Genomic DNA, 23,679 nt, shown 5'->3' with positions numbered 1-23,679 from the left:
AATGTGTTGTCCTACAGCATAAAGCAACATTTTGTATTTACCAAGGCAATAGCTTTTAGCGTCTCATGCTGACGTCCATCCATCCGTGCCCTGGCACTGTGCCAGGTGCCCACTGTGGCGTACGGTCGCACCTCGCGTCGAACTCTACAGCGCTCACGCTTAGGTTGGGTAACTTCACTAGGTACAGCATGCTCTATCATGCAAGATATAAGAGGCACGCTTTCTGTTTTATTGAGGCCAATCACGTCTCAAAAGGCGCAAATGTCTGCCGAACACACTTTATAATTCAGAAAGTGTGGTGCATTTTTTTCTACCAATCTACTGGTACTTCAGTCGTTAAAAAGCGTGTTCAAAATGGTTCTGATTAGAAATATATTAAAAAACTCTCAATAATAGGCATGATTGTAATATTTTAGCACACAAGATATATCTGGGGACCTTGCAATCAATACAAAAAAGGCAAGTTTTTTTGGTATAGTGTGGAATGACCTGATCGCAGTACTCCTGAAACAATGCGCAAAAGGCGTAGATTCTTCAGCAATTTTTGAAAAGACGACTACGTTATTTACAAGTACGGAGATGTCTTACAACTCACGCTATCAGAAAACAACGTCGATGTTTTGCTTTAGTAATGGCGAAACAGAGATAATACATGTGGCTCTAAACTCGAGGAGATAATTGTGAGCCATAAATTCATTCTTACGGTGTATGTCTCGCACGTCCCACACAATGGGGTAAAATTTCTTTCACTAACACATTGTGCACTGCAGAGCTTCTCTTGAGATCTATTGCGCAGAAGCGCGGAAAAGTATTTTATAGCCATCTTGCTATGGCTTGAACAACAGACGCTGAATCGTATCTCGAGAAGGACTAAAGTGGACAGTGAGCTTTCGCGAAGCCTTTAAAAGCGATTCTTTACCACAATGGGACTTGCAACACAAACTATTCCACATTTTTTTTTGAAAAGTGATATGGTCTTGGTGAATATAGTGCGTTTCGATGTGCTTTCGTTGTAATGTGACGTATTTTCTGCAGCCAAAACAGCCTTTAGATTTATGTCGCAACTTGCAGGCCGTCATGTTACAAACGGTAATGAAGTGCACTTCTTAAGAGAAAGCTCAGGAATAATGCAGTTTCGTAGGTTTGAATTGAAGGTAATCGATAGTGGCAACAACAACAAGGAAGTGGCAACAAAGTCAATATTTTTTTAGATTAATTCACAAAACAACGTTAGCGCAGACATTTCCTTGTCGGCTTGAACGACTCTAGTGAGTACGAGAATTTCACATGCATTCTTAAAAAGGGCGTATTGATGGTTATTCCTTGGCTATTGTTCTACGGCCTTTATCGCAGGCATATGATAGCTTGAGCTTTATTATTCAATAATATGCAAGACAGTTAGAATGCTCACTTTAAAACGTATAGATTACAATGATATAGCAACGGTTTTGCATGCAACTCGCTGAAAAAAAGTATTCGTTTTCGTGTTTTATAGACGAAAATATCTCGGCTTTTTCTCATGTGAACATTGAAACGAAACATTGGAGCTCTATTAAAAGAAGAGTAGATCGATAGTTTATTCTAGAACAATATAGGCCAAGAACGTTTATGGCTGAAACAAAATAAGGCCATTCGACACCGCACATACTCGTACTCCTCGTTGACGTCGCAGCATGGAGGTGAGCGTAATTGCAGGTCTGCTGTTATGCAACGCCAAAATAACACGGATCGCAGCTTTGCGCGAAATTCGCTCTAGAGCGATTTTGCGCTTCCGTAACGGGTGGCATCTCCGGCAGCGTAAAGGACAGTCCTCATCCTGCCTGGCTGAGAGCTGTACAATATGTTCAAAGGCCGCGGTTGGCTTTGCATCTACCCAGGGTCGAGAGAGATGCACTGTACAGGACGCACAGGGCATCCCCCGAGAGTCGAGAGAGCTGCTGGTTTAACAATGACGTTTTGATGGTGCCTCACACATTCTCAATAATGGTTACGTTTGGATAATGCACACGCCACTCAAGAATATACACATACCGAGACTCCAGAATGCTCCAACTATTCTGGACTTGTGAATGGGGAAGGTGACAAACTGCAAAATAAAGTTTCCTTCAAGCAAAGGCTTCCTCAGAGGATGTGGGTACAAGAAGTCGTTCAGGACTGAGCAACACTATTCAGTGGTGAAATTGTTATCTATCCTCACTAAGGTTTCCCAGCCGGCCGGTGGGAGTGGACCCTATAGATACTCAAAGACAAACGACCAATGGCTGCTGCTACAAGCTGGATCAATTTAGGCATATATCCAAATGAAAACGAATGTTTATTGGCAAGCTTTGCTTTTTTATGCAAACAAAACAAAAGAATACAAAATTGTGCGCGACTATTCGGGCTTCCTGATATGCTTGAACAGGTTCAGTAAACGTTTCGAAACTTTATGAAATGGATTTCCACTTGTGGAGCACAAAAGCATGTGTTCCTTCATCTACTGGACCTTAACAACCTTTTTCGCAATGGCAGAGTTGGACCAACGTGTAGAATTGAGTTTAGGGGGAAGATTAAATTAATGAATACGATTTCATAAAAGCAGTGGATGTATTGTCGTACTCCATGCTTACTTCCGAAAACAATGAGTGCTCTGGCTGAGTAAACATTGCATTTCAAAGATCAGGGATATCTATTATAACTATATTTTAAATTAGGTAAAGATTGAATATTGTGCCTTGTGTTTAGGCAGTGCACGTGAACATAATGGCTTACAAAATTTGGATTTGAACGTACCAGCTACAACTTTCTCGGCGCATGTGAGCTGTTATGAGCAGTTGTCCGAGGTTTCACATGCGCTGCCTTTGGTCCCACATTGTGGTAAATGTCGATACGTCGGCTGAGACAGCATTTTGGTACTCGTGAGTGCAGTGCTCATGTTCTTGGGCAAACACTAGGTGCCTCTCTTTCTTGGTTGCCCTGACTATCGGCCTTTGGACGGCTCTCCTGTTTTGGATGCCACCTAATGTAGACAAAGTTGCACCGTGATATTCGATGCACGCCGTTGACAGCCACGGAATTCGCTTATGTTCTCAGAAGGTCGACGCAGCAAAGCCAATTGGCGTATCGAATGCCCCATGGCCATTTTGGCTGCATTTTGGTGAAAGTGACATGCTAAAGGCCCGTGTACTTGGGTTCAGCTGCCCTTCAATAGAACACCCGATGAATTATATACCAGTTTCCTCCATGACGACGTCCCTCACAATCATATCGTTACAGGATATGCGGGAACGTAAAACCCCATCCATTACTGCAACAAGTGTGAGTGTGATGACAGCGTAACACCATCTTATGATTTTTCATAGCCATTATGCTTGCAGAAATGAGACTACAAGCATCCATTACGCTTACTTAGATATCATAAATATAATGGAAGGCAGCTTAAAACGACACATGTGCGTGTACACGAAGGGACAATTGTATTTTAATTGATAAAATGAAGATGACTTGAGGCATGTCTTTATCATGCGAAACCGAATGTCACATGAGCTGCAGAAAATCGCGACATTAAGAGTTAAGTTTGTTTCATGGAAGCGCAAGCTCGGCGCGAGCATTGTAGCAGACAAAGCGAAGCCACACCTGCAGGCAATACCGCGCCTGCGCAGGTTCGCTTCGATGCGTGCCCGCGCTGGCGGCAGGGGTGCTTTGCGGAGCGCGGCCACGCGCGCACGCGTTCACCCTAACAGTGACCGGCACTGTACGTTACAAAGATTTGCACAATATATATATAGTGAAGACAATCAGTATTTAGCGCTTTATTATACAACTGCTTTTCAGGGCAAGTTAGACACATAGTATTATTGAATTAAATTAGTGTTCTATGTAAATTTATTGATTTTTTTACAATAGCTAATACATTTCTGGAAATTTATACATCTTAAGAGACTTCTTATTTCATCATATTACTTGCAGCTCCAGCTTTGCCTCCCCGGGGTCGGCCCCAAGTGCCTCCAAGTATGTATCATCATGCACAAGCTTCACTTACCAAAATGCCAGTAAAAATATCTATCTATCTATCTATCTATCTATCTATCTATCTATCTATCTATCTATCTATCTATCTCTCTATCTATCTATCAATCAATCTATCTATCTATCTATCTATCTATCTATATATATATCTATCTATCTATCAATCTATCTATCTATCTATATATCTATCTATTCGCCGATGTCTAAACTCTTGTGTGGTCATCTCTTTAGATACGCGGATACCGCAAAAGGCGTAAGAGAGCACAAAATAATGCCTAACAAGACCAACAGCTACAGCTATGCATAAAACTAATATCTCTCCCTCTTTCACGTGTGACTTTTCAGTGTTTAGCCTAGTCCTTTAAATACGTGTATAGTTCAAACTTCATTCACAGTGTACACAAATTAGGAACAACGAGGCCTGTTTTTGAAATTGATAACGGGAGAGCGTTATGAGGCCGGCGTCACAGATATTGCGGCGCCGACATCAACAACACAGTCGGTGAACAGACGGGATTACCGAGGCAAACATTAAGCATCATAGTTCGATGTGATGTCTACGCCAGGTAATCTGCATGGCAGTCTAGTTTTATATCGCCAAGCCACGCCAGTGCCCGTAGATCTGTTGCGGAAAGGCCAGCTGTTGTCTCGGACAACATAAATGGTGGGTGTAGTGTTGCCTACCGGCTGTCTTGACTTTGAAAGAAGTGTTGAATACGTACTATAGTTTCAAGAAATATAGCATATTGTTGCTCAGCCACTGAGTATACCACGACAACCACTACTTGTGGTTTGCGCATCATTACATATTAGCTTGCCCTGATTCACAAAAAATGACGTCTAAACTGTGTGTCTGAGTAGCGCCGCTACGTCAGCTCTTTGGACGTCTAGATGGTTGGCGGGTTTTCTCAGTCCATATTATGCGAACGTCTAATCAGGATAAACATATGTAATCGTCGTTCCACCTTGCAATCCTGGGCTAAAAAAAACACAAAAATGTAGCCACGGCTGTGACTCGCCAACTTCTCTGAGTGAGATTGGCTCTCAAAGTACGTGGGTAGAGTCATAACTTTTCATTTCCAACACGCAACGAGTTAGGAACAATGGAGGCGGAATTTAATATAATGAGTTGTAAGTACCATGTAGGTTCGTAGCCTGCGAAGATGTAGCAAGTCTAGCCAAAGCAACAAGCGTCCTAAACCTGTTTAAGACCTATAGTCGCTTTGGAAAAAGAAACGCCGACATGAAAAGATGCAAGATCTTTAAGAAAACTTGTCGCTGCCAAGTGTCGCAACACGGTGAACTGTGTGACGTTGCTTATCCATACAATCCGCGCAGAAATTCAATGTGCTACTCACCTAATAAACGTATTCTAGCACACACAGCCAGGGTATAAAGCGCAAGAAGCTATAACAGGGAGCAGGCCTAATTTCATTTTCAGTTGGAAATTGCCACAAAAACTCGAACACTCCGGGAGAATTAGCTAAAATATACTTTTAAGCACCCGCATAACAAATGTTTCTTGTTCCCCCCCCCCTCTTTCTCCAACACAATTTCTTTTGGACAGTCTCAAATTGATTGATTGAGTGATTGATTGATTGATTATATGTGACGTTTAACGTCCTGAAACCACCCTATTATTCCGAGAGGCGCCGTAGTGGAGGGCTCCGGAAATTTTGACCACCTGGGATTTTCAACGTGCACCCACATCTGAGCACACGGGCCTACAACATTTCCGCCTCCATCGGAAATGTAGCCGCCTCAGCCGCGATTTAATCACGCGACCTGCGGATCAGCAGCCGAGTACCTTAGCCACTAGGCCACAGCAGCGGCGCGACCATCTCAAGTTGTATACTGTCTAGTTATTACATGATACGGCCGTCGATAGCACATGTTGTCTGTGCTTGATGAGCTGTTAGCTCATAACATAGCACTCTTCCTGAATTGAACAGCCTCCTTCTGCCAAGCGTGCTAATTTTTCACAACATAAAGCTTGTAAGTTTTAGTTCTATATAATTAAGTGAATGAACGCTAGAAGGTCTCCACATGAATGTGCGATTTCGTGCAAATATGTGAGGCACTACTACAAACGAGTCTGAAGAATAGTGTTGGTAATATGTATAAGTATTGTGTTGAATATTTCATTTTCTTCATGCTAGTATAATGCATGCCTAACTCCTTACGTTTCAGGAGTAGGGTCCCTTGCAAAATAGCCCCCGTCTCGTAAGTATCTTTCTCACATACAATCTGCCGAAAAGACAAAATTACTAGAGCCTATTTATTTGTTTTGAATAGTGTTATGTGACTGCAGTGGAGTTGCTTTCATAGTTTAAATTTTGGATTTATGGAGTGTTTGTTGTTTGTTGAAGCAAACTCTCATAAGGTTAAGTTGTATGTTTCAGTGCATTAATTTGGAAACACTTATCGTATTGTATGTGAACGAGACATTGTGTAAGGATAGAATCGTTTTATTACTTTTCTAATGCACCATTTTGTCACTTCTAATTCATTCAGTTTTGATGGACTGCAGTCTTCATAATGTGAACATTTTGTCACGTTCCTTTGAGAGCAATTTATCAAAACGTGCACCCTATAATAACGAAATAATAGTTTGGTCGACATATATAGAGAAAAAGGGGAGTGATGATAAGGCTAGAACAATATTTCTCATAGTGAATATCGCACTGGTATAATCTGTTCGTTGGTTTTACACGTCATCACTTGAGGCATCTTTTTTTTTTTCTAAAAGAGCCAAAGGCACTTTATCTGACCCGCGGGAAACTCACTTATTTTGCAAAAGGAATATGATCTGACCTGCCCTAACAACTGTTAGCCAGTGTGTTTCATTCCTCTGAATATATTAAATCTATGATGTGGGTAAAACCGACATAGCCCAATATTGCCACTACTGAGGAAAGAAAGTTTGTATTTGCTCCATATAAATTCAAATATTTAATTTACACATGAATAGGCTCGTAAAATTAACGTAAAACAATTCGAAAGTATGGTATAGCAATTTTTTGCGAGTTAACCTCATCCTTGTGCTTCCCTCAGTGCCATGCTTCGTCGCACGAGCGTATTGGAAATTACGAGATTCGAAGAGCGAGTGGTCTTTCTTGAAAAAACGTGCACTATTCTTCCCTTCCATCAGTGTTTTCTTGTTTGTGACGTTTATTGAGGGCCTTGAAAAGCGTTCCGGTCTATTTTATGTCATTGTGTTTCGAACCACTCTAGCTTTAGGGAATGAATAGTTTCCGAAGTGTTCATTTACTATGTCTTTCATTCGAAAAAACCGTGTTGGACCGAATGGAGTAAGAGGCAGAACAAAATCGAGTTGTGGCATTGATCATCGTGTGCTTCATTAAGCGATACCTTGCCCTACATATTTAGAACGTTAACACCCTAACAATGCAACTAGAACACAAATGAAACATCTTGGGGGAAACCATGTTGATTGTTTTTCTCATGATTCTTCATGCAATGCTGAGTCAATGAATATGGCTAAATGTGAATAAAACAGTTGAAGTATTCAGTGCATTTTCTAATAAGAGCTGCCATTTTTATTTGTTTTAGCAATAAAGAATTGTTCCCATTTTCACTTGAACTGCTGTAGAAGCTGAAGATACTTAGGCGGGCTTTGCGCTAAAGTGAAATTTAGCCTAATTTTGGATTATGAGTCTGATTTCTTCAGTAAAAAACGCTTCAATTGTGCTAGAGTTGTTAAGTTGTCTATCTACAAAAACTAGCAAAGTATCTTTCTGTAAAAGAAATTTTTAAAAGGCGTTGTAAACCTTCACGAGCATATATATATAAAAAAATAAAGGTCTTATAACACACGTTTGCTTTATTCACATTACAAACGGTTCTACACAGGTTGTGATTCATTGCTAGGTAGCAGGTCGCACAAGATGGTCTTCATTTTACACTTCATTTTCTTTAGATAGTTTAACTGCGTTGCTAGGCGAGAAGGCTACTAATTTACAAGCCGTAAAGGGAAGTCACGTGTGCCTACCTTGCCTGGATGGTATCACACAAGAAGACGTGACTCCCGACAATGTAACTGTAGAATAAACTCTTACTATAATTGCATGTCGAAGCGCCGAATAACATGTCAAGAATAAATTCATATAAATACACTTTAACATATATCCGTGCACACTTGGGCGTTTTATATAATAGTACATGGACTCGAACAATAAATATGCAAAAACAGATTTGTTATACTGACGCAACAGGGTTGCAGAAAACAGGTCATATCAGGCATTGCGTGAATGACTTAGATAATAATAATTACAACTTTGTAGTTATACCAATATTTACAATTAGTTCTGTGCATCTGCATGAGAGTTAAAACCACGCCCAAACAAATATTGCAATGCTCACCAGCTGTTGTTTTTGTGATTAGTGTATCTACTGTATTCTTACTGAACCGATCATTATGCGCATAGCCGTTGTGGCATCGGCAGTGTTTAACGTAAAAAAACAAACAAAATGCAGCATATCACTTTAGTACGTCATGTTGTTCAGGTATTCATAAGTTTGCGAGTTGACCCTGAGCCCTCTTGGCATATATATATATATATATATATATATATATATATATATATATATATATATATATATGATCTGTGTGTGTGTGTGTGTTTTGGCGGAGCTCCGCCTTTTTCACGGCAGTTCCCAGTGAAACGTCGGCTTAAGAAACAGTTGCTACGTGAAAGCTCATCTACTTTCAATATATATATATATATATATATATATATATATATATATATATATATATATATATATATATATATATATATATATATATATGTGTGTGTGTGTGTGTAAAATGGAAGCCTCGGTTTTGTATGACAAGAAAGGCTCTGACATTACTTGGCGAAAGACGGTTTATGAGGCTGGTTTCGCTACCGCGTGCCTGAGCAGTAACTACAACCGTCTATCAGCGGAGCGCCGGCCTTTTCCAATCAATATATATATATATATATATATATATATATATATATATATATATATATATATATATATATATATATATATATATATATATATTGTGATATACAACACAGAGAACAAGAGACAACACCTGATCCTGGGCCAGCTGTTCTTATTCTGACTTCGTTCTTCTCTTCTTTGCTCTAGCTACCCGCGCGCCGAAGCGCCAGCGTCTTTCTTGGTCATGACACTCGGCCATGACTGCGCGCGCGGAGCTGGCGGCAAAGTTTCTGGTGGGCGGGCTTGGCTGCATCGTGGTGGTCAGCCCGGGCCACAATGCAACATGGAGCGACGGTCTGGGGGAAGCGTCTCTGGTGGACGGCACTGGCTGCCTCGAGCTGGTGGCTCTTTTGCACGCCACGATGTCCATTGAAAAAGTGCTGTAGACTCAGGCGGCCGGCACTGGCTGCCCCGTTGCGGCCGACGCTCTCGGCCGCGATTTGGTCCCGGTATCTGCCAAAGGTAGATTTGGCGGTTGATATAGTGGCTGCATCTCGGAGGTCGGCTTTGGCCACGCTGAAAATGGGTGCCAGAGTCTTCCACAAGTCTGTCGGGAGGTCGAGACTGGCTGCATCGTTGTGGACGGTCTCGGCCATGGAGAGACTCTCTGTGGGAAGCAGCTAAACTTGCACCTGACAGCGCGCTTCGGACGGGCCGCAAAATCAGCAGCAGACGTTGAACTCCGGACGAGGGTAGCCGAAAGAGTATCCCAAAAGACGCGCTGGTACCTTGGGCTCTACCGGTGCCATTACCGTAGGCGGTTCAAGCAAAGGCGATGCTGGTGTCTCCACTTGCCCCAGTAAAGGTGATATTGGGGCTGGCTTCTCTAACTGAGCTGTATGAGGACTGGTATCAGCCTCTTCCACTGACATGATGGCATCGCGTACCGGCGCGGGTACCGAGAGCAGTAGTGGCGTGTGGCACCTGCGTCTGACGTCATTCGTAGGACAGGCGGAGAAGCTTACTGCCGCGCGGCTGGAGGGCTCCGAGGAGCCTTCGAGGTGTTGCTCCACTTCAGCTCGGTGTGCGAATGGGGTTGTGTCGGTGAAGGGCAATGCAGCACAGTCGAGATGATTCTCTGTGGCTGTTTCGTTGGAGCAACGCCCTTCAAGAGGTCCGACTTCGGTAGCGGCCTCTGGCCGCAGTGAGCTTGCTTCGGGTATCGACAAAGTGTCTAACTTCTCGTGTGGTAAGCTGCAGTGCACAGCTGCAGCCTCGAGGTGGAAAGCCTCTGGAGCTTGCTCCTCGGTAGTGGCCAGGTTGGACGGGGTGGTGGAGGAGAGGTGGTAAGGATTACGACCGAAAGCAGCTATGAGCTTGCAGCTCCACTCTGCCCATGACTGCTGCTTCGAGCCTTCATACCGGTGCCACGCCGCTGCACCTTCCCGAAGACGGTCTACAGCCACGGTCCATTTCTGATTTTCTGTCCAGGCCTCGCGCATTGCTATCGCGTTGACGGTTGCCACCCAGCTGTCGGCGTCGTTACCGACCCCGTGCAATTCCGGTAGTTCGCAGACGGCTGGTGATTGGGAGGTAACAGGTGGCAACGCAGAGATCACTGACGCGAAGCAGTCGAGCTGGCGTGAGAGCTCGATCAGAGAAGACCGAAGCTCCCTGCGTTGCTCCGGTGTGCTTGCCTCAAGGTCGTATGAGGCAGCTACATCCAACACTGCGTTAATGTCACACAATGCTGGCAACATTGTAGGAGTTTGCTCGGCGATCAACGCTGACAGTTTGTTAGTTTCGGCGCGGAGCAATGCGATGGTACGCCGCAGCTCCACGGCACTGTCGCACGAGGCTTCTGAACCACTTTGGTTCGCGTCCGTGAAGTACGTGGTCCTAGTAGTACTCACGGTGGTGACACGCACGTCCGAAGAAACATGAACAGCGTTTCTTGGTGGCTTATATGTTCAAGAGTACCGGACAGGGAATGCAGGCCGTGGGAAGCTTGAAGAGCATTCCCAAAGGACAGGAGCCCGTGCGTCTTACGGCCGCGAAGTGATAGCATAGTGTCCATTGATTGGGTGATGCCCTGGTACCACAGAGGAGGCATGGACACCGTCCACTGATGGTCCGATGGGCAGCTGAAGCGGCGGCCAGGTTGTTGACTCCATCGCCAAAGAAGCATGAACGGCGTTCCCAGATGGAGAAGCCCGCACTGCCGACGAAGCACGAAAACACGTACCGGGTGGCTTTCTGCAAAGGGTTCACCTGTCGGACTACGCCATTGTGATGTACAACACAGAGAACAAGAGACAACACCCGATCCTGGGCCAGCTGTTCTTATTCTGACTTCGTTCTTCACTTTTTTGCTCTAGCTACCCGCGCACCGAAGCGCCAGCCGTCTTTCTTGGTCATGACAATATATATATATATATATATATATATATATATATATATATATATATATATATATATGACGTATCAAGTGATGGTTAGTAGAGGTAGAGATGGAAGAAGTCGGAGATTGAAAAAACATGAGGTGTGAGCCAGGCCACGTCTCCGAGATCTAGCGTCACACGAGTCGACAGGATGAAGACCTGGCGGCCACTTCATCAACAAGCCACCATCTCCGAACGTCTCAGCAAGACGCAGTGACCGAACGTGGACCACGAAAGTACATCGCAACACTACACCAAGACCAGCATTATGACAGCACCATCAGACGACCTTCCCATCCCCAAGTACACCGGAGCAGCAGACGATGAACCTGTACAGGACTGGTTCGACCTGTTCGAGCACCACGTAAACGCTGCATCATGGAACGGGAAATGATCACCAACTTCACTGACTACATCTCCGGTGAGGCATTCAAGTTTTACCTGACACACATATTCGAAAACGACGAATCATGGCAAAAGATCAGGGAAGAGATGATTGCCCGTTTTAATGACTACGACAAGGACTTCCTCATTACCGACCATCTGCATACAACCACACTCGACCGTCACAGTCCACGCTTATTTCTCAAGGAACGTGGCGTTCCACCAGGTTTCTCTTCATGAAAGTCGGCATTTCCAAAGTCGTGGCACCAACATACGACACGTTACGTCGCTCACCCTACTGATGCCTTTCATGCTTCGTCTCGCTTACATGGTCCACCACCTGGTTTTCTACGACGCAGCTCTTCAAAGGCTCCTAACGGACACTATTTGTGTCATAAGGACGCCTTGTTCATGGTAGACCAGCTGACACATGGGGAAAATACCAAACAACGCCAAGATGACTCAAAGAGTGAAAATCAGTCTTCACGCATTGGAGCAGCTTACTCCCTATCTCGCAGACTTGGCCCGCCTCCTGGTTTTCCATCGCTTGGCTCTTTCATCGCTCACAATGTCCATCTCACATCTAGCACGCTCACAATGGTCGGGATAGAGCTGCGGAGCTCGGACGATGATACGCCAAGCCCTGGACTTACCACCCAGATTCATGCGCTAGAACAGCTCGCATCGTTAGTTGCACAGAAAGAGGGCCATTCACAACTCAGACCTTACCAAACTATACCTGTTGCAATGTTGCCGTCCAGTGCGCAGCCACCAGAAACTCCAAACACAGAAGGCTCAGACGCATCGAACGTCGCATGCTACCAGGCGCAAGAACCACTCATAGTGAGCCGCGAAGAAGAAGCCCCTGATGAACTATCTGTCAAGTCTGAATGTTTTTTGTCGCAAGAGTTCATTTCCACGGCACCACAGACTTGTCAACATTTGCATTTTCAACCTTGTGATGCGACGTCACATGTGGTACCCTCATGCAGTGGTCACCAATCCAAGAATCGGACAAATTCAGAAGTGCATGATACATCAAACCTTGTACACAGTTGTCTTTCGGAAGCGCCCTTAATGAACCCCGTCACCGAAGCCTCTGAAGAGCATGCTAGCAATGATGACGCATTGCCAACTATGCCCGACAAGCAATACATCAGCTCACCATTCATCAGCTGTCTACAGGACGCGTCAAACACCGTACGAAATGAATGCCCCATTGCGGAACGGTTGCCACTACAGCCATCTCCTGAGCAGCACCAACAAAGCAAGCAAAACAAAGTTCACAAACTCAGAAAACAACGAGAGAGACTGCAGCGAGGGCATCGGCGAACGCCAAATTCAACGGAAGCGCGTTCACCAGTTGAAGAACATCGAAAAATAAGATATCCAAACTAACAAGACGTCAGACACTTTCGGACAAAGAAAAGTCGCCAGAAACGCTCCCAGCGCCTGCTATTCCACCGACGGCACCACCACAGGAAGCGCCGAGAAAGACGCAGAAGCACTGCTTGCAAACCGCAAGCACTCAGGCACTCCATCACAGTCTGTCGAGAAGCACGCAAGCAAGAAGCAATGGGATCGCCCCATTCACGGCGAAACGTACAACCCCGACGACATCCGAGCTGCCGATGCAACAAGGCGTTTAAACCTTGGTCAGCCCGAACAAGAGTTCTAGCAGTACTGTCAGTATCCACGTGTATCCCGCTCTGTCCGGAACGCAACAGTCAGCCTCGCCCACCAGAGTTGTTATAGAGTTGACCGAACTGCTCCCTCGGGCTTGAAGATTTAAAGAGACTGTGGAACTTCGTCGGGACGTTATACTGCGAATTTGGACATTGTCTGTTTATTGGCTTCTTCAATTTTTTGTAGGTTATAAACGGTGCCATCTTTCGGGGGGAGGGAAATGATGTGACGTATAAAGTGATGGTTAGTAGAGGTAGAGAAGGAAGAAGTCAGAGATTGAAAAAACATGAGGTATGAGCCAGGCCACGTCGCCCATTCATCGTAGCGTCACACATATATATATATATATATATATATATATATATATATATATATATATATATATATATATATATATATATATATATATATATAGAGAGAGAGAGAGAGAGAGAGAGAGAGAGACTGATAAACATTTTAGCAGAGTACACGGAAGCTGTAGTGGACGACCTACTCACGAACGATGAATTCTGCCGCACGCTTCACATTGAATGTGTTGGAATTTCTATTTACTGTGGTTTCTCACCGATAACCTGATATTTGTACGAAGTGATTATCTCAAAATAGGTGACCTGTTATCGCCACCTAAGTTCATTTCTTGTCGAATAATATAGGTTAGCCGTGACCCTCTAGCAATGCAACTGTCTGCGGAGTTAACAGGAACACATAGTTAGTACATAATATTGCCAAGTGGATGGGACGCGGATGAACGCAGTAGTCCGCGTCTTCATGGTGAAACTGTGTATTTGACCTAACTAGGGGTCATGAGAAGAGAACTGAATATGCTTCGCACAGAGTGTCGGTCGTCAAAAATACTGACTTGTGGTTACGAGTGTCAACTTTCATACATATATCGCCGAAGATTACCGCGTTGTCGATGGCGGCCACGTAAGCTCCCAAACTAAAACCAATGTTTGAGTTGAACACGTAATCTGATAGATAAATAATAACAATATAGAGACCACAAGTTATTGGACCCGTTCTGCGCAAGCTGGCAGTTACATTGCAATTAAACTGTAACTATAAACTCTAAATGAAGGAGTGGCGGGGGTAATTTTTGACAGAGAAACAACATAGAATTTTGAAGAGTACACCGACCACTGCGCCAAGCCGATAGATAACAACATAGAGAAAGCAAATTTTTTTAAAGGTAGACAGGTCGGCCTGAGCTAGTGCTCCGTAACACGCTACTCTGCGCAACCAAAAACAGAAAATTGATGAGTAGGATGACACTAGAAACGGGGTGAGCAGGTGTGTAAGTAGACTGACCATGTAACACAATGGCCTCCATAAAGTAAAGCGTCAAATTCACTCCTCTTGAGAAAAGTCGTGAGTCGCCTTGTAGCAGGTGTTATGTTGTGGGGTTGGACATTGAGGAAACAGGCTAGTTTCGCTTAGAGTATTCTCACCCATGCCGATCCACGATTAATGTGAGCTTCATTCGTTTGTACTCGTTTAGTAGCCATTCACAAAATTGATGTGGTAAAATCTCATCCACTTGGCCGCGCTCAAAATTGGGGCTGTTCGTAGGACTGATAAAGTGCGCACAGCATGTTCTTCCAAAGTGAAATCTCTAATAGTGCTACGCAGATGTCGTCTTGTTTTACAAGGTTTAGTTTAGACAGGTTTTATGCATGAAATAATCATAAAATAGAATAACAAGATATATGTCAAACGTTTTCTCTAATATGCTGTTTTTATTTTATTGACAGGGTAATGATGCCGGAGCCTCTTCTACACTGCTTCATCGGTGAACTGACAACAAATTGGGATGATTTGAGAGATTAGAGAAGATTACAAAAAAGTCCGGAACTCGTGTACTGTGGCAGTCTGTAACACCAGGGTTACGGGCCAACACAGTGCCATTGAAATAACAGTGTATATAAATTGTAGGTGTAATATAAAGGAAACCAAGATTTCATATAAACGAAGATTGCAGTTGGACAGGGCGATGCTAGATAAGCACACACATGCTTGTGTAATGACCACTGGTTGCCCTTTAAAAGGAGACCTTTGAAAAATTGGTGAAGTATTGCATCAAAAACACCACAACAAAATTGGCTTGTAGGTATTCGTTCCTTCCGTAATTGTTTGCACCACATTTCCGACTGCTTTAGGTTTGAATGAGGGCCTGGTTTTGTATGTGTATCTGCTTCAGCACACCATGAAGAGTTGTTGAATGTTCATCGCTGTGAAATATTGAATAAAACATTGTTAGAAAACTGAACACATCACTTGCAAATTGTTTTGTACGCATACATGCACCATAGACTTGCAGCTTAACAGCTATTTCTTGCGTTACCTACTACGCTTTGCGGGCCACGATACTAATGCAAGATGGCATACATGTGTAGTTTGACAGACACACGATCGCTTGAAGCTCCGAGCTCCTTGGAAACACGGTTATCTTTTTTTATGGGGAGTTGGGATAAGGTCACTGACTCTTTACATATGGTAGCTATCTGTTTGTATGTGTTGTTGGTATATATCCAGTCAGCATTCGAAATGAGAAATTTTACCCCCCAAACTTCCATTCGTGAAGTCCTGCGAGTCTTCAGCACAAATAAAAAAAATCAATGAACACTGCTGCGTAACTGCATGTTGGATTAGTGCAATTACTTCTAGCAGTAATGATAAATAATAGACATAGGCGATATCAGTTCACTTCCAAGTTTTGTTTCTTTCCTGGAGATCCTTCATGCGGTCCCAATAGAGGCAATCCAAAGGAGCCGGCAAAGGCCAGCATAAAAAACACTGTTTGTGTGTGTCACAAAACTGGGGATAAAGTTAACTACTTGCTCACAATAGCATGTTCATCACGTATGTATAATTTTATCAAAATTCTGGAATACTCTGTTTTACTAAGTTGTAGATTGTGCTATGTATACCTGTGAAATCTGTGCTAAAAAAAAGACGGGAAAGGCGGGAAAGGCACTGAACGAGTACTGTAAAGCCGTTGGAGTACACGGAAACAAAACAAGCGCTAAAAACAACGCCATGCGAGCTCACGTATACTACATCTCGTGAAAGGAATGGTTAAGCGTGCGTTACTAACTACACACAAGACCAAAATATTGTTCTGATATGTATTGATCCCTTACCGATATGTTGGAGAACAGTAAGGGAAGTTTCAGAGCCATTTTATTTACTACCTTTCAGTGATGCACAGTGACGGTCTTACTAAAAAAAGGGTTAAACCTGCGTAACTTGCACAGAGCTGATGTTTTTGATGACAGTGTTTTAATAGAATTGTTGTGCTGGCAAAGTTGTTCACTAATATATTATTAAGGGGAAATAAGCGTTCCCTCTTCTCATCGAAAGGGGTTACCTACAAAAACTGACATTGTGCAGAAAGTGACGGTTTTGAAATGCTTCAGCGGGCCAGCTACAAACGCTGTTTCTCTGGTATTCTTTTCAATCGCAACACGAAGTTTATTCAATTTTGGGCTTAAAAAAGAAAGACGTCGTAATTGTCACATTTTGCAATTATTGTGATAGAAAATATGCGGACACTCTCGGCTGGATTATGCCGACGACGTCGACGTCACTCAGCGTATATGTCTCCGCATTTGTATATGAAAATTCAAGAAAGAAAAATTATCAAGATAAACACTCTGGCGCGCGGAATCGAACACGGTACCTCTAATTCAGGAGTACGAGGCCAAGCGAAGCACCAATTATCCACTTTGCCAACTAGGATCTTTTTTTATTTATTGAGCTTAGCCAATGAGGAGCACCTCCTTCAACGTTCAAAAGGCCTGATATTTACATATTCCACTTACCGCTCGTGACGGGCATCTCGGGGGCAACTATCGTGTTTTCAGCATTATCAGCAAGATGACGCGATTAATGCGCGACGCCACATTGTCACAACACGGCAGCCAGTGCTTCTATTTCTCACGCGTACATTGCCCCTGGGAGAGGAGGGAGGTAGACGCTTACTCACGTGCTCTTATTTCGTGGTGGAAAGGATAATGCGTCTTGGCTGGCCTTGGGCTTTGCGGGAACAATTATGTTGTACTTACCGAGTGTACAAAGGTCACTGCAATCGTTTCATAGTCTCTGTTTGCAAAAAGGGTGCGCTTTTTAGGCACAGCGATGTAACAAGTGAGAAGGTTATTCGCGTTTATCTGTATTCTCAAATACGTTTCGTGCGCCATTTGTGCATAAGAAATGCAAGGCACGTTTTGATCTTCTTGCCATTCTGCTCGTGAGCTTCCAATTGTTGCTAATGCATTCAATACTTCGTCGCTTTTGTAGCAAAGCTGTGACTTTTTTCTTAATGCGACAATAGAAGCAATGCACGTAAGGCATGACGTCATATTTTTAGACTTCTAACCTCGCATGGCCGTCTCAACCGGGAAACGTTTACACATTTGTGAAGGATCTCCCACATCGACACAAAATAAGCACGCGTTTATTAGCCCAGCATCCTACTCGTCAAAACTATAATGACAATAAATATTTCTAGTAAATACATCGTTGAACCTGCCATGTACAATAGTTATGCGCATCTCATGCCAATATTGCCGTGTGTCTAAATATTGGGAACATATCGGAAGTACCAATGCCTTGTATGTGCCCCAAGAGTGGCTATATGTCTCAAGTGATTCACACTTAGTATCCACCCAGGAATGACGAGAACACACGTGAACTAACTAAACTCATGAGCGTTAAAAAATTGGCCCCGTATCTGCATGTTAATCAGCAAATGTCGTCGAAAGACGATATTATAGCGTGTGAAGAGAGTGATCAAAGCATTTATTTGTTGTTCTGCGCAAAAAAACTGTTGAATGGTATTCTGAAGGCGCTGCGTTAGAGTGCCTCGAGCGTGCAGCGGAGGCGAACGAGCGCATGAAGTCACGTCACATGTGAGACATGAGCGCCATTTGGCAGTTTTCTCAGAAAATGAAGCGCGTCGCTCTGAGGCGGGTGTGCGCGCCCGTCTCAGAGGTGATAAGGTGTAGAAGGCAAGGCACCGGCTAGCTGCCACCACCATCTCGTCTTATAAAGCGTAGGAAACAATCGCTTTTTCGTCCAAGCGTTGCATGGTCAGTGCAGCGTGATAAGCGTTACGGTCCTTCAAATTACTTATGTATGCCTTTTCTAGTAAAATACGCACATGCAGAATATATACGTGTCATTATGGCACCCGAGACATGCGCAATAATTGCTTTTTATTTGACAATTGCACAAGTATAAACGGTCGCCAAGAAAGACTGTCGCAAAAAAAACCTGCCATCGGCAACGTTGACACGCAGAATGCAAATACAAAATGTTATTTCTGCAACAGGAATTCAACCCTAGCAATTTTCTTGGCAATCAAGTATTGAACCACACAGCCATGCCATGTCTCGGAACTATTTTTCAAATAGAGCATTCTGCTCATGACACATCAATAAATATAGCAGTGCTGGCTCTTCAATGTTAAAAACAATACATATGTACTCCTATGATGCAGCTCTCCTATCGGGTTAAGGTCAAGTGCAGTTAGGCGCCATCCACTTAGGTTTATTTATGCAGCAGTGCCCAGGCCTACAATACTCGCGAGCGCAACAGCTTGATATCAGCATATAACCTCTGCTGTTACTAATATCCAAGTTCGTGTAGGCATCGTTACGCAGGTGTGAAGAACTAGATATAAAAAACATTGGCATCTCTTTATCGCACTTGAAATGCGTGCAATCGCACTTATATTTAGCGCCACTTCGCAACGTTTAGCTCAATAAAAAATTACAACACATTCATCTTTCATCCGCGTGCTTTGGATGCAATCGACTCCCAAGGTACGTGGCATCTTCGGAATTTTCGTTCATTGATCCTCGCTTGTGTACAGAATGTAAACAGACGCTTTCGTTCGTTTCTGAAGCAGTACATCAATATATCACTGAAATCCCGATAACGTACCAATTTCGAGGTTTTACCAATATAGCAGTAGCCATTTGGACACGTACGATGTGCGTGGCGAGTTTCGCACGATGAATCAAGCGCAGGGCCTGATAATAAGCGTATTGGTTCACGTATTTATTATTTTTTGCTAGCCTGCATTTTTTCTAGCAGTCTGGTGTCTAAAGCACGTCTTTATAGTTTGTGCAGACATATATATATAAATATATATATATATATATATATATATATATATATATATATATATATATATATATATATATATATATATATATATATATATATATATATATATATATATATATATATATATATATATTATAAAGGAGATTTATTAAGCAGAAAGGTTGGTGCTTGGGAGGCTTGGAAGGCGATGCACCAGCCGCAATTTCCGAGCTCGAGCCGCTGCTGCACACTCGATGCTGCTGCCGCTGCTGCACACTCGATGCTGCTGCCTCTGCGCCGGAGTACTTCCTCTTCTTTACAATGGCCCCACGGAGAAAAAAAGGAGCCATCCTGGCGACTTAGTCCTGTGCAGGCGGCGTTGAACCGTGGTATTGCTTGAGCCTCTGTACGTGTACAACTTCGCGGTTGCGACGTCGCAAGTCCGATGGTGGAGTAAGAGGCTCAATGAGGTAGTTTACTGGCGAAGTTTGTTCGACAATACGATATGGCCCATCGTACTTTGGCAGAAGTTTGGAAGAGAGCCCAGGTGTGCGATGTGGCACTGACAGCCATACAAGAGAACCCGGAAGAAAAACGGGAGTTGAGGTCTGGGCATCACGAATTGCCTTTTGCCTGTTTTGGTCATCGCAGGTAAAGCGACGAGCTAACTGGCGGCATTCTTCTGCGTGTCTGGCGGCGTCCAAGATCGGTAGGCACTCGGACGCGTCTGGTCGATAGGGCAAAATGGTGTCAATGGTGTGGGAGGGGTGACGGCCGTAGAGGAGGTAAAAAGGGGAGAAGCCTGTTGTCGCTTGCGTTGCCGTATTGTAGGCGTATGTAATGAATGGGAGAACTAAGTCCCAGTTAGAGTGGTCAGGCGTCACATACATAGATAGCATGTCACCGAGAGTACGATTAAAGCGCTCGGTAGCCCCATTGGTTTGTGGGTGGTAAGCGGTACATGTGCGATGTACAATAGCACACTCAGCGAGCAATTTTTCAATGACCTCGGACAAGAAGGCGCGGCCGCGGTCACTGAGGAGTTCTTGAGGGCCTCCATGACGCAACACAAAATGACGTAGTAGGAAAGTGGCAACCTCTTGTGCTGTAGCCGTTTTAAGAGCAGCGGTCTCAGCATAGCGCGTTAGGTGGTCGATAGCAACTATTATCCACCTGTTGCCAGTCGGAGTCAATGGAAGTGGCCCATAAATATCTATTCCAACCCGTTCGAAGGGTCGGGAAGGGCATGGTAAAGGCTGCAGTTCACCGGCGGAGGCGTGTGGTGGAGATTTTCGGCGCTGACATTCGGCACAAGAGCGGACGAATTTGCGGACGAAGGTATACATGCCACGCCAGTAGTAGCGATGTCGAAGCCTTTCGTAGGTCTTGAAGACTCCTGCGTGGCCACATTGTGGGTCAGCGTGAAAAGAGGAACAAATCTGCGACCTCAGGGTTCGTGGAACGACGAGCAGCCACTTGCGTCCCTCTGGTGCGTAGTTACGTCGATAGAGAAGCGTGTCACGTATCGAGAAGTGTGGAACTTGGCGCCGAAGCGTTCGCGTCTTTGGGAGTTCAGAAGTGTCGGAGAGATGATTGAGGAGAGACGCAGTCCACGGGTCATTGCGTTGTTCGATAGCAATGGTGTCAAAGTCAAGCGATGACAATGTGGAATCGCAAGCGGAGTCAGCTGTGGCATTCTGGGACAGGGAGGAACGGGAAAGGGCGTCGGCGTCAGCATGCTTCCGTCCTGACCGATAAACCACACGTATGTCGTAATCTTGAATTTTCAACGCCCAGCGAGCGAGGCGGCCAGATGGGTCTTTTAACGTCGAAAGCCAGCACAGCGCGTGGTGGTCGGTCACGACGTCAAAAGAACGACCATATAGATATGGGCGAAACTTTCCAAGGGCCCACACAATGGCCAAGCACTCCTTTTCTGTGACGCTGTAGTTGCTCTCAGCCTTGGTAAGTGTGCGACTAGCGTATGCCACGACGTATTCCTGATGTTCCGGTTTACGCTGTGCGAGCACAGCACCCAGGCCTACACCACTGGCGTCGGTGTGGATTTCAGTTGGCGCTTCAGGATCGAAATGGCGTAGAATTGGTGGCGTCGTAAGAAGCCGTCGCAGGGTGTTGAAAGCCTCGTCGCAGGCAGGGGACCACGATAAGAGGTCTTTACAGCTGCTGAGAAGTTGCGTGAGAGGTGATATAATAGACGCGAAGTTTCGGACGAATCGCCGGAAATACGAACACAAGCCGATGAAACTTCGAAGTTCTTTGATGGTGGCAGGTTTAGGAAACGCCGTAACAGCTCGCAAAATCTCGGGATCCGGGAGGATGCCTTCCTTGGAAACAACGTGGCCCAAAATGTTCAGTTGACGCATGGCAAATCGACATTTTTTTAGATTTAATTGCAAACCGGCGTTAGTTAAGCAAGTAAGGACGTGCTGAAGGCGACGTAAGTGTGTGTCAAAGTTAGGGGCGAAGACCACGATATCATCGAGGTAACACAAGCATATCTTCCATTTTAGTCCACGCAGGATGTTGTCCATCATTCGTTCGAACGTTGCAGGTGCATTGCAAAGTCCGAAGGGCATGACGGTGAATTCATATAAGCCGTCTGGCGTGACAAAAGCGGTTTTGGGGCGATCGGCCTCCGCCATAGGCACCTGCCAGTAGCCTGACCGCAAGTCTAACGAGGAAAAGAACTCGGCACCCTGCAAACTGTCCAAAGCATCGTCAATGCGCGGTAGTGGATAGACATCCTTCAGCGTGATCTTGTTCAATCGCCGGAAATCGACACAGAAACGAATAGAACCGTCTTTCTTTTTGACGAGAACCACCGGAGACGCCCATGGGCTCTGTGAAGGTCGAATGACGCCTCTGCGAAGCATGTCGTCTACTTGGTCAGCAATGACGCGGCGTTCTGTAGCGGACACGCGATATGGTCGTTGTCGCAGCGGTGAGTGGGACCCAGTGTCGATGTGGTGTTCTACTGCTAAGGCACGGCCGAGAGATATTTGTTCAACGTCGAAAGAGTGGCGGTAGCTCTCAAGAATGGTGAGGAGTTGTGAACGCTGCGAAGATGTCAAATCTGCAGCGATGAATGGTTGAAATATGTTTGCCGACGTTGAGTCAGGCGCTGAGACGACAGCCAGTTCACAGACGGAGGTAGAAGGCACCTCATCGGGGACGGATATAATTCTGGAAGAACTGATTGTCTCGACGTGGCCAAGGCACTCGCGACAAAGTAGAGATAAAGACGACGACTCATGATTATAAATTGGCATTGTGGTTGACCCTTGTACAAGATCGAGAGCAGCAAAAGGCAGGGGGAGAGCTCTTCGGGCGACGAATATTGGAGATGGTGTGAAGAAGACCGTGCCGTCGGATATGGCGCTGCATGAAACTGGCACGAACGCAAAAGAGCATGGAGGGATGTAGGTGTCATCGCTAACGACAAGTTTAACGGCAAACTGGGTGTCGACGGACGCTTGGTCATCCATTGAGCAAAATTCGACCTCAGCCCTAGCACAGTCGATTACGGCGTTATGACGCGACAAAAAGTCCCATCCCAAAATAATATTATGGGAGCATGATGAAAGAACAACGAACTCTATCGTATACAGAACGTCCTGAATTGTCACGCGGGCTGTACATACTGCGGTCGGTTGAACAGGTTGAGCACTGGCTGTGCGAAGCGATAATCCGGAGAAAGGCGTCGTAACCTTACGAATTGAGTGGCAAAATCCAGCATCTATTACCGAGACAGCTGTACCGGTATCTACAAGAGCGACGGTAGGGATATTTTCGACGAACACATCAATAACATTGGTAGGTGACAAATGAGGACTTGGGCAAACCGAAACTTGCGCAGTTCTTGCCTCAGGAACTGCGTCGTCTAGTTTTCCTCCTCGTTAGGTGCGGGCCGTCGACGCATAGAAGAAGGCGAGCGGCGGCGTGGAGAGGGCGAGCGAAGACGTCCCGGCCGAGGGCGGTGGTCGTCCTGGTAGCGGGCTGGCATTGGAGTGGAGGAACCGTATCGCGCGTTGGAGTCAAGCGGGAAGAAAGGCTCACGGCGGTTTTCATTGGTGATATGCGTCCGGCGGCGGCA

At 44.9% G+C, this 23,679-nt stretch overlaps 1 protein-coding gene across 1 annotated transcript in view; it reads left to right on the top strand.

Annotated features, from left to right (window-relative positions):
• Positions 1–15,720, top strand: part of LOC119165871 (uncharacterized) — a 30,677-nt gene extending 14,957 nt beyond the window's left edge. The window contains exons 7-9 of the mRNA XM_037417892.2: positions 3,949–3,990; positions 6,199–6,231; positions 15,206–15,720. Coding sequence (XP_037273789.2) covers positions 3,949–3,990; positions 6,199–6,221 — 65 coding nt within the window. The 3' untranslated portion in view covers positions 6,222–6,231; positions 15,206–15,720. The remainder of the gene's footprint in view (positions 1–3,948; positions 3,991–6,198; positions 6,232–15,205) is intronic.
• The last annotated feature ends 7,959 nt before the right edge of the window (positions 15,721–23,679 follow it).

The sequence above is a fragment of the Rhipicephalus microplus genome, chromosome 8 (genome assembly GCF_043290135.1).
Source record: "Rhipicephalus microplus isolate Deutch F79 chromosome 8, USDA_Rmic, whole genome shotgun sequence".
Classification (NCBI taxonomy): Eukaryota; Metazoa; Arthropoda; class Arachnida; order Ixodida; family Ixodidae; genus Rhipicephalus; species Rhipicephalus microplus.
Note: the sequence above shows the minus strand (reverse complement) of the source record. Positions and strands in the feature narration are given on the sequence as shown.